General features: G+C 41.6%; 1 protein-coding gene across 2 annotated transcripts in view; it reads right to left on the bottom strand.

The window, feature by feature from the left end:
* Positions 1 to 12,694, bottom strand: part of caln1 (calneuron 1) — a 50,122-nt gene that overhangs the window by 16,822 nt on the left and 20,606 nt on the right. For both annotated transcript variants that reach the window (XM_070970854.1, XM_070970853.1), the window contains exon 4: positions 11,410 to 11,522. In XM_070970854.1, coding sequence (XP_070826955.1) covers positions 11,410 to 11,522 — 113 coding nt within the window. The remainder of the gene's footprint in view (positions 1 to 11,409; positions 11,523 to 12,694) is intronic.

Genomic DNA, 12,694 nt, shown 5'->3' with positions numbered 1-12,694 from the left:
AGTAATGTGTCGCTCACACTTCTGCATGAGAAGGAGCTGTAATGAAGTGAATCACTGAGGTAGCCAAGCTGACTCACACGTAATTAAAGTTACGTGGGACATAAGCAGGAGGGGTTGGGACCCAAATGCCACAAACTACATGCGAGAAAAGGCTCCTCGAAATCACACAGAGAGGCTTCATACAGCAGAGCAGCAGAAAGGAAGATGTGCTTTTGCTTCAGAGGAGGTCTGAGCTGTGTGCTTCAAACAGCACCATTCATGTTCTCTCAGCTGGGAGGAGGAGAGCTAGCCCGACTCCAGCACTCGCTCCAGACTCGCTGCATTTACATCCGCTCTCAAACGCTTGAGGCTTTAATCTGTATAAGCCTCTTACTGAGCACAGAATATAATCTGCTTTATTTACCTGCAATGACCTGTCTACTTTGCATTGTTCGCAATCAACGTCAAGTGATATGTCCTGGGAATAGTATCGGCGTGTCTAGAAGCTGGATGATATTATAAAATACAATGCATACATTAGCATACTATGCAAACAAACAGGAACGTCCCACTCTCATTGTCGTATGGTGGCAGGAGCTGCAGTGGTGTGTTATCAATGAATATAAAGATAGAAAGTGCTGCTTCTAGTACTGGTAAACAATAAAACATAATCTATGGGTTTCTTTACTAAAACTCTACTTCAATATGAATTTTTCTATTATATTTTTAAAAGGATAAACCTTGAGTTGTATTTAAGAAAACCAAAAACTGGACATGGAAGCTAAGAAAACCTAAAGTGGAATTTAAATATTCGATCTTGAACTAATGACAGTTCAAGAAATGACAGTGAAGATATTCAAAACCACTGCATATACACCAAAGTCCGTGCTGTAAAACTCATCTGGAGGTCATCATAAAAAGCTCTGTTCTGTCTCACAGTGAGAGCGAAGACCTCTGAGGAGAAGACTCTGGCCAGGGATCAAAATGATGCTCTTTTCTGGCATAATAGCGCCGTAACGCTTGGCACGATTGAGACAAATGGAGTCATTTTCACTTTGATAATCCTCCATAATTCACCTCCTAACCTCTGAGCTGGAATGTGAGGATGGCCACATTTAGAGGGATGATACTCAAAGTGGATCTGACTGCTTGAAGGAGGGTGATTAGGTACAGGGAGGGGACGGGAGGATGCGTGCATGTGCATGTGTGGGAGTTGATTAACTGTAACGTCATGTCTCTCTGCCGCCTTCATTGCTATTCAAGGCCATGCCTGACAAGGGGAATATGATTTTTCTCCCTTCTGTGCCTTCCCAGCAGACATGTGAACGCCCTCACAGTGTGTTTACATCCTGCATGGCGGCCTGGAATCCATCATGCACCCAGCAAACGCTTGTCAGAGAAGCACTGGCTCCCCTCACGCACACCTGGGGCAGGACTGCTGACAGTCAGCAGCTCTGCAGTTTCATTTGAGCTTCAGCCATTCAGTGTTTCGTTTGAGAAGCCCGAATTACGCCTACATCGCCGCGACCACTGGGGTTGAAGAAAGATAATAATTGCAGACATTTAATCTAAAAGTATCATTGGGTATCAAATTGGCATATCCAAACTTCTGTCATTACTTTAACTCGGTCAAGGAGAGAGAGACGTTTAGTGTAACCTTGCTGTGACGCGAAGATGGAAATGATCTGAATCTGAACGGCTGCAGGGAGTAATGGAGCTAAATCACACCATTCATCGACGTTATTATGCATTACAACGACAGAATAATAGACACATACAGCATTTATTATATTATTTGGAGAACACTGCACCGTAATTGTCTTAGCAGGCAGTTCTCCTGAGTGACACTGCTGCTGGTTTCCTTGGCAGGGAATAAATAACACCAAGCAGATCTTAATGTAGAACAGTCTGATCTTAAAAAGTGACCTTCTGAAACACATCTTAAATTCCATTTCCAACATATTAAAAGTAAACGCAGTGTATACAGTAAGAGTTTGACATGCCTTTATAAATGACATTACATTATGTTCTGGGAACGAGGACTTTAAAGGATATTGCGTATTTGATCTGTATTCTCTGCAGAGAGCTGAAACCATTACAGACTTACTCTCATTTTCCACTAAGCATCAGGCTAACTCTGGACGGGCCAACACAAATATTAGCCTACTCTCACTCCTCTCCACAAAAATCATTGTGCCCCATGTATTATTAATCACAGATGAGATGTTTCAAAGTCATTATACATCCAAAATTGTGTCCTGGCACAAAAGACAGAAAAAAGGAAGATTAATGAACCTGATGATGACGACGAAAGTCTACATTTCTAAAGTCTGAAGGAGGCAGAGGCTTAAATTCAAACTGTCAGGAGGTGGGATCAAAAGTGTAAAACCAGATCCTTTAGTTTCTCTTACTAATGATAAGTAACATGCTAGCTGCTCGCAGCAAACTGATGCTGCTAGATTCAGAAATCAGAGCCTGAATTGATGAACAGGATGAAAATCCGTAGCGTTGCAAGACCTTAAATCCAACTGAACTACACTGACTTTCTATTCACGAATGGACACTTTTCGGCAGTCAGCACAAAAGGTCCTGTGATAATCTGAAGTCAGTGCCTCAACTTACGAAGGAGCCTGTTACCATCCAACTTATTTGAATTCACCCAAATCACCAAAATTGAAGATAGCAGATTTTTGCCTGACAGTGACAAAATGTAATTTTACAGATAAAATGCTGGCTAAAACAAAGAAAACCATCTAATGAAAGGAGTCTTTGTGAGCTGAAGGTAATGATGATGTGTGCATTAGACAGGGTTCCTCACATACATCCTCCCCCTGACGTCTGCTCTCTGAGAAACCAGCTCTAAACTCTGCCCCGTTCTTCCTCATTAGCTTGATAAAAACTGTATTTCTGGAGGAAGATTTACTGACATTTTTGCTGGAGGGATTATTCTAATTACACTTGTTTAACACAACCACAGATTTTGTGACACATCCTGGTGAAAACTGCCCAGCTGGCCTCCAAAATCTCGAGTATTTAAGACAACATAATTATTTCAGAAGGTACAGTATAGGCTGCATGATACCTAACTCACTGGTCTGTACAATGAACAAAGGAACAAACACACAAATAGGCTTTTGATAGGCAGGCGTGTAGAAAAATCATATATAAAATCTGTATATTCTCTAAAAAGCACATTGAAGTCTGCTGAGTATTAATGCATGAGTGAAAAAAGCTGCACAAAGCCTTTGGAGCTGCCTAACGTGAGACTTGTGGAGCTGGAGAGAAGTGAGCTGATCAGGCTCCTGTAGCCTGCTCCTCACCTCTGCTAAAGGCTGACGGCTCAATGCTGCTGATACAAAAGCTGCTACTGGTATAACACACCCTCTCCAGCCTCTTCAGAGCCAAGTTACAATGTGGGTACTATGTTTTGACAAGCAAGAAGAAAGCATGAAATAAAAAAGACAATATCTCTGTTCCTGCAGCATCATGAGTCTGACAATTTTATAGGAGTGCGATGATGAATTGGTAGAGAACTCTTTTAAGTACATGTCTCCGAGCAGAGTAATCAGGAAACCCAATTTGATATCCACTTACACGGGGCAATGATAGGATGTAAAAGAAAATTGTGAAGTAAGTCTCAGTGAAAAAGCTTACAGCTACAAGAAATTTCTGCCAGCCCCCGTTAGTGTTGCCCATCCTCTGGCTGCCAGGAACACTGATTTTAAAGATGATTTTCATGCATTTATTGCTCGATATGAGAAGATTAGTTTGTGAATATATGAGGAAAACCAACATTACAGCCTGGGCTGTGCCAGAGAGACACAGGGAAATAGATATTTACCCTACGGTTGGCAAATTGTCATTGTCAAGAAAAATATAGAATAAGAATAATGTCCTTTTTGAAGACACATTCATTCTGCACCATAAACCAAAGACATTAAAAGTGAGAAATGGGTAGTACTGTGTGTGAACCCTACCAGTCAAAAAGCAAAAGACGTTAGACTGAAGCTACCATCAGTTGAGAGTCTGCCACCTCTAGTGTAAAAATGATGGGTTTAGAAAGCTGAAATCCAGACATAATGTTTGTTATCATTGTACAGAAACTCTCGTCTTATCACATATGATAATTTTTGGAGTTTTGGGAAAACAAGCCTGGCACGCTCCACTTCTGCAGACGAACGTCCTCGTGCATTTTTTATTCCTGCGTGCAGAGCGCAGTCCTTGAGGTGAAGACAACCCTTTTCAACCCTCCTCCCGTGAGTGCTTCGTCTTCCTCATCAGCACGGACATAAACTGATAATCCGAGTTTTCAAACCACCAGGCAATAATAAACAGGACAGCGCTGGGAGGGCGTCAGCTGCTCCAGAGAGCCCCACACTGCTGCACACAGAGAAACACAGGTCTCCACAGAACCATGCACATCTGAAAGGCCATTTTTCAAAGCATTAGGCTGCAAAGCCAGCCCGTCCTCACAAGAGAAACGGCCGTATAAGTCATCTGTGCAAGTGGAATATTATGACCCATATTTACAGTTAAGTCTACATTAATTAAGAGGCGACAACCTCTAGTGGTCGTAGTAATTATCACAGGAGCAAAGGGGGAAGAAAGTCCCAGTTTGTTCGTACTGAAGTTACATAATGAAAGCGACATTTATGTTTTTAACCATGATCTTTTCCTAAGAAACAGACACTATGGCTGCAAAGGTCATACAGATGTCATTTTGGGAGTCATTGGTAGTCGACCTATTCAGTCGATCAGCTATGAGGACAAGACGCACAAACCAGACCTGCAGCGCTTGTGTATCACCGACTTTGCTGAAAGGCTTGTGATCTTTAGAAATAACTGCCATCAACTGTGATCAGTATTTGAGGATTTGCCAACATTTGATAAACTTTAACTTCACGTTTAAGTTATGAGCATAAATTTGCATGTGAGGAGCAAAGTGTCAGCCTGTGTTCGAGATATTATTCTTTAAACTGCTGACAGTGAAGTCTAATACTGAATGGAATAACTGACTTGATTAAAATACAAGTACCGCACAGGTAATGTAAAAAACTGGACATTGGATAAGCTGAGTCAGGAGAAAGGATGAAGTTGATCATGAATTATACAGCAGCATAAAAGCAGGTTTCACTTAATTTTTGACAGCAATAAAGCAGATGCACATTCAAGTATTAAATACTTATATATATGCATTAGGTGGTCACACATAACACCCAGTGAATTTCAGCTGTACTCTTCCTATGATTTCTATGATGCAGGAAAGATGAACGGAAAAGAGGAAATTGATAAGAAAAACAGACAGGCAACAAACAGGCACTACATACCGAGTCCTAACAACAGTCTCTATAGTCTTAGTTTTCTTTGATATTGTCTTTATGTTTTCTGATGTAAGTGCCTGCCTTGCTAAATGAGGGTGAACTCTGTGCTGAGACAAACTGTCTTACAGTGATTAACAGATGCCTGATTCAGACCTTTTGTCTTATTGTGAGGACAGCCCGACCAGTCACACTTTAACTATCACAGGAAATAAACTCAGCCACTCTCCCTTTCGGTCTTTCATCATGACAACAGCAATCTTTACACTAAAGCGGAATCCTGATTAATGCAGAGTTACGTAATGAGCAATGACTGAGTCGTTACTAGTTTGCTTCAGAGTTAATCAGGGATGACCCATGACGACAGCGGTCATCAGTCAGATGGTTCATCGGCATAGTGTCTCCCATTCTGCTCTCTAGTCACTCATCATCTATTCCTTGAGTTGGATTTATTCAGGAACTACTGATTACTGATTCATCACGGTGCTGATTCAACCACCCACATTTTTTGCTGGGTATTATAAAGCAATGCCAAACTTCTTGATCACATTCCTCTGCTTGCACGGCTAGTAACAAATCAGGAAGCTTCAGGTGTAGACCGGCGCTCTGCCGCATGGTGCACTGCACTGAATGAGCTTCCAGTATTGATTTTGGAACAATGTGTTGGCCACAATCCCTGCCATGCAAACGATGTTCAACTTTGAAGAAGAGCCAAAAAAACAGAGGAAACAAAACAATGATATAATGATATTGTATTTTAGTATCTGAAAGAAGAAAGGAGAATAGCAGGCCCAAATGTTTACAAATGCTGGATCATATAAAACAGCACAAATACCAACTTCACCATCAAACTAGCTGAGCTCGCTCTGTTCTCCACAAAGGAAATCATATCAAATCATGTGGTAAATGTCAAGCGGGCAGAGATGGCACACGCTGTGTTTGACAAGTTATGACTTATGACTTTTGACAAGTACTGGCTTATGAGTTTTCACAACTTATGAATTACGGCAGCACCAGGAATCAGAAACATTGAAGCCGGATTTCATCAATCTTGTGGATAAACTTAAATAATACTGCATCATGTGAGGGACAACTACAGTACACATGTGGCTTAGAGGTTACTGTAGAACTATGGACATCCCCTTTGTAGACAACTTTGCGACCTTCCTGAACAGGAGTCAAGTTTTCAGCCATGACCTTCTTCATCCAAACATGAACTGACTCTTCAATGCAGCAAAGACATCACCTCCTGACCGGCTGTGATAACATCAAAAGCTCATTAACACTTTCCCTCAGTGTATTATCGTGGAACTCCACACTTAGTTAAACCTAAGAGATGCCAGATGACATATAGACATAAAGACCCACTACTCTGACTTCAGCTTACACTTTAAAGACGACCTCACTAAAGATTAGATCATCAGCTATAAAAACATGATGTAATAAGACAAGGTCTTATAAATTGGACTGCATCAGACTAACAGAAACTTGGCTTGATCAGCTAGGTGTAAGGAACTTATTGCCAAGCCTTGATGTCTTTGAGACAATTCAGCAGCGGTTTTAAGGAGTTTGCATCTTTCCGTTACATAGGCAGGTAAATTTGTGTGTGTAACAGAAAGCCAGAATTCTTGAGAATGGACCCTAAAGGGAGCATATAAAGGCAAAAGAGGCCTTGTGGCTCTAGAATAGAACTCTGAGGAGCTTCACAACAGAGAGGAGCTGAGGATGATACAGATCCACAGACAGACAGAAAAACCTAAGTCAAATAAGATCTAAACCACTCCAGAGCAATGCCAATACAGTGCTCCTAGCTCAAGTAGTCAGTGACCTTAAATGAAAATGCTCAGAAACTCTCAGGACCTGTATTACTGGACTCACGGCGGCCTTCAACACCACAGACCTTGAAATCTTAATTCGCAGATTGCATGGAACCATCAGATTATGAGGCACAGCTTTAAACTGGTTCTCATCCTACTTCAAATGACAAAGTTTCTTTGTGTCAATTCACAAGTTTAAATCATAAAAGCTCCACATTCTCTCTGGAGTACCACAAGGGTCAATCCTTGGCCCACTACTTTTTAATCTGTGCGTGATCACACTTCATATTCATATTCCTCCAATGACCTTAACCCAATTGCCAATCTGATGCAGTGCATTACACATATACAGGCCAGAGGCAACTTCATACTTTTTATCATGCAACCTGAAGGCCAGGGAGCAGGTCAGAAACCTGGGTGTCATCCTGGGTGCTGCCCAAAAATCACATTTCATATATTACAACATCATCATTCTACCACCTGAGAAATATATGAATAATAAATAATAAACTTTATTTGTTTGGTACATTTCATACAGGAATTGCAGCTCAAAGGGCTTTACAAGAAAGAAATCACATGAGTGCTTTACACAGAAAAGACATAATGGACATAAAAATAGATGAATGTAAAGTAAGATGGAGCATAAAATCCACTTGATACTGTAATGATGATAAGGATGAAAATGTAACAGCAAAAAGATTCATATCAGACTCTGAGAACTGGCTCATGCATTCGGTTCATTTGAACAGGTTAGATTACTGCAGTTTGTTTCAATGGACTGTCAAAACATTAAAAAATGACTTCAGCTCAAACGAAATTAGAGATGTCACCATATAAACAAATCTATATAATCAGTGTTTACTCCAGAGATGAAATATAGCAGTAAGTCACATACATGCCCTGCTGATGATCAACAAAACAGAGGAAAATAAAATGTTTGCAGTTGTTCAATTACAAGCTCATAATTATCCAGACGGGATAATTAGATACATTAACAAACTGTTCAAGAGCAGATACGAGTGAGTAGGAAGGTGAGTGTGTGACAGCAAATGAATCATTATCTCATCACTCCAGCTGGTGAGGATGTGACACTTTTCCTGACATTAGTGCAATGAGAAAATCTCTCCGCAGACAAGAACTGAACTGCTGTCATGGTTCAAGAAGACCGAACCAGAACACAATATCTGGTTCATACGAGTTAGCCTTGCATCACACTCCCGCTGAGTGAATCCTGCTCTGCTCTGATGGAGACAAACTCTGACAACCTCGACTGGGGAAAAATAAATACTTAATGGTAAAATCCTACAAAATGCCAGACGGAGGAAAATGTAATCCGTGAAACACTGTCAAATGCTTTGATAACTGCGGATTTTAATAAGGGTTACATGAAACCCCTCCAGCTAAATGCTTGCAGTGTTGCGTCGTCGTTGTGTGCTTGTCATGATTCATGTTTTATGGAAAAGGTTGGTTATTCAGACTGACTCAGATTTTGCTTTAACAAGGGCTGATCAGTCATGAGGCTGCATAGGTTTGTGGATTTATTAAATGGTTTCAAGCTTTTTGTTCTTACTCCTTAGTGGCTGCTCGGCTCTCTGTGATGAACATAAAGGCTACTGCAGCTCCAAAATGGAAGAAAAACAACAATTAGTTGCTTTGAGTCTTCTAATAATTCGACAATGCACAGTGACCGACCGACCGACTCATTCCTCAAGATGAGTTCATTGGATTCTTATTCTTCAAAGGCAGATTATTAAAACTAGATGTGCTCAATGAATGTACTGCAGTAAAGCTCAAGAAAGATTTACAGAGGATGTTACGATGATATTGACTCTTCCTTTATGAAAAATATGAAAACCATTTCTGGAAAGTTTTGAAAAAGAAATACTTCAACAAAGTCAGATTAAGTTAACTCGTTTAATCACTGTGTGTTTTTCAAAGTCAGCGGTCGGTGTTCAAAGAACAATGATCCCTGTCCACATTTCGGCCACTAGGGAACAACAGAACTCCAAAATGAGATGATAAACCCACCTGACATTATCATCTGGCTGTCATGGCTGACAAACAAGTATTTGCACATCTAGCAGACGCAGAGCATTATTAGCAGTACTTTGTCGTCTGGTGATTACTGTACATTTCCACTCTGTTAGCTCCTGTTTGTGTTGTGTAAACTGGGTGATAAATTACTCTGGGTTCATCTCTACAGCCTTGATCTCATTACACATTGGCATTATACTACATGTTAATAAGAATGAACAGTGCAGGTTTAAAGGATAAAAGCCAAAAGCAAACACTGTATATTCACATATCATGATTATTCTCTTACGCCCTGTTCTTAGCTGACACAAAGGAAAAGTTGTTTTTAAGAGCAGGCAAGATTTGTTAATTGCGAGTCCACTGTAGTTTCTGAATTTTGATGAGTGGGACATAATGAGCCAGCATCAACAGTTGTCGTGGTCGATGGTTTATTCAGTGTTTCCTGAACTGCTGGGTGGGCTTTCGAGCAGATAGTGTTATTTCTCCTCATGTATATTTGCATTGCTAAGATCATTTCCATTCTTCTATTGTTGCACAAAAGGGACACCACATGTTCTGTCTTGCTGAGCAAATGCAATGTTTTATAAGAAAGACAGAAAGAAAGACATTTACCTCACGGCAGATATTCAAGCAGGGTGACAGAGCACGATGAATACATAGAAAGAGGCTGAGTCATGCACAGCAGCCCATTAACAAACTTAACTAAGCACAAAACTAATACCTCAAGCAACTGGAGGAATAGTCACGATAGGTGCTGATTCCTGCTTCTAGGCACGAATGCATCAGTCAAGAAACGTGGGTTTGTAAGAGCAGATGTAACACACCCCAACCCACAACCACCAGCCTGACTTAGAGCAGTAAAAAAACAAAAAAGAGCCAAGCCAACCGCTGTCCTGCACAAGCCAAGGTTATCGCAGTGGCCAAATGGGGCTGGCAGCACATTGGCCCAGCCTGCACTCATACCCCCAAAGACTTATGTCTCGCGGTGTAAAAGCACGAGCCCCTGCCTCAGGGAAAAAGCCCGGGTCAAGCCGATGATTACATCAAGAGACGGGGTTGCCAAGTGTTACTATCAATGCCAAACGTCCCGTTCTTTCCCTCACACCTGCTCGATTTGTCATCATCCCCATTCATGCTCTCTCGCTCCTTCTATTGTCTGCACATTCATCATCCTCTGTCCCGCTCACTCAAAGTCAGTCTCTTTCACTCCTGTACTGACATTTTCTCTCATGTTTGTTTCGTTCACCGCTGATTCCTTTGTCACTCTGAGTCTCTCCAGATCCTCCAAACCCCTCTGACAGTCCAGCTGTCAGGGTCACATATTACCATCATCAGTCACAACACCGCTCAGAGGATGGAGATGATGTATATCAAGCATTTATTTTGCCCTTCAAAAGAGCACAGAAACAGTCCAAATAATGGAAACTGAGTTAACTAAAGTAGTTCTTCTTTAATGTGGTTTACAGACTGCGTCACTACAGAGAGGTAAAGAAAGCTCTCTGCGTTTGTCTCTGAATACTTCAGTCTGACAGTTTCTTCTTCTGAGCACAAATATTCTTTTCCAGCAACATGAAACCCTTTGAATAAGAACGCGGAGGATATGAGTTCGAATTCGTTTAGATTAGTTCACCATTTGTGATTCCTTAGTTCCAGAGCGACGTCACTTTCACACATGCTAATGTTACGAATAAAATGAGCATTTCTCAGTACCTGAAGAGCAAACTCTCTGCAGCGTTAGTGTTATCACTGCTACTTGCTGCTGGAATTTTACTGGCTTACCACAAGTTTCCTTATTTCTACTGAATACTGAAAATAATTAAATTAGCATGAATGACATGACCCCCCTGCACGTGCAGCCATGTTTGTTTGTACACAGGAAATCCTTCTATCCATCTGTACTCTGGTCTTTCTCATTCAAATGTCACTTTTCAGGCCACGATAACTTGCACCATTAATAATTATGCAATACTTAATATGTGCATCTAAATGACATTTAACCAGCCTAATTACTGGTGTGTGTGACGCTCACAGTTTTCACAGAAGAGTTACACCTGACCACAGCGTACAGCAGACCAGGAACTGCTTCTCGGGCCTTTGTTTCCAACAACTCCAAACCTGAAGCATGAAAATAATCATGCTTCCTGCTCGGCTCTGCAGTGATTGATCTTTCAACCGAGACGCACAGCGTCCATTCATCTGCTTCGATTCATACCTCAGCAAAAGTTAACAGAGCAGATGTGTTTAAGAGAACAGAGTCTTACCTGCCAGAAGATGGTGTCTATTGTGCTGCCCAGGAAGCCTTCTCTTGTTTCAGACGAGAGGAGTTTTGGTCCGAGGATCGTCATGAACTCGTTGAAATCAACCTGTCCATCACCTGGCACAATGAAAAAAGACTGGTTGAAAAGGACACATGCCCGACGGTGATGTCAGAGCAAACAAAACTCATCCCAACTCAGTCCTTATCCATCTGATGATCTGATGAATGGTTCCTCTGTGAACGGCAGAGCACCATCCAGGCTGCGACAGAGCGCCGACTCTTGTTTTTGGGACTGGATCTGAACGTGAGTGATGCAATGACATTTTCCTGCATTTAACAGGTGAATGGCACAGACGTAAAAAGCCTTGGGGTGGCAAAAGCTTTCTACATTTTACATTACACCCTTTGTTTGGGCTTAAAGGGAAACATGGATGCTTTTTGTGTCTGCTGTTATAATCTAATGCCAGCATGCTTCAAATCACACAGTTCTGAGACAAGAGAATCAAAAACCAGAGCTCTGACTGGCTCTGTAATGCTGGATATGGAGCAGATCAAAGATTACAGCTTCTGTATCACCAACAACAAGGAGCTCCTGCTGTGCACACTGATACAAACTCTCATCACTGCACTGCATCTTATCCCAATTTTGCCATAATTAGCATATGAATCCCTGACTTAAATGTGTTTTGCGAGGTCGCAGCGACCTTTGAACACCAAAATCTAATCAGTTCATTGTTGAGTGTTTACTTGAGCCAAATTTGAAGAAATTCGCTCCCATGCTCGTCCTGTATCTGCAGTGGAAAGTTACCACAGCACCGACGGCGCCTCTGCTCCTGCTCTGATGTGGCAGCCGCTCTGGGAAATGCTGGCACTGGAACGTTTAATGCCATCGACTGCATTTCACTCACGCATATTCAGCAGGGCAAATGCAGGGCTACGGGCCAGATGAAGCAGTGCTGAGGTCTGAGGACGATGGATGGATGGCAGTGGAGATAAAGGTGGGCTAGGTTCAAGGTAAGACAGGGTGAAGTGCAGTACTTATGTGTGTACTATTACCAGGCTACAAAAGACAGGTGAGTGGTGTTAAAGGTCCATAAGTGAGACTCTAATTTGCTAAAACAGCAAACAGCTTCTGACTGTACTTGCCCAACACCTAAGAGCTGACAGAGAGTTAGAGGCCAGTTGGTGAAGAAAGTGTGAGCTCAAGAGCTCATTGTTACTCCATGTTGTACGGTCCAAACTAAAACACGCAAACAGCCCTAAAAATGAGGTAACGCTGTGGAACATCA

This window comes from Chaetodon trifascialis, chromosome 9 (assembly GCF_039877785.1).
Source record: "Chaetodon trifascialis isolate fChaTrf1 chromosome 9, fChaTrf1.hap1, whole genome shotgun sequence".
Taxonomy (NCBI): domain Eukaryota; kingdom Metazoa; phylum Chordata; class Actinopteri; order Chaetodontiformes; family Chaetodontidae; genus Chaetodon; species Chaetodon trifascialis.
Note: the sequence above shows the minus strand (reverse complement) of the source record. Positions and strands in the feature narration are given on the sequence as shown.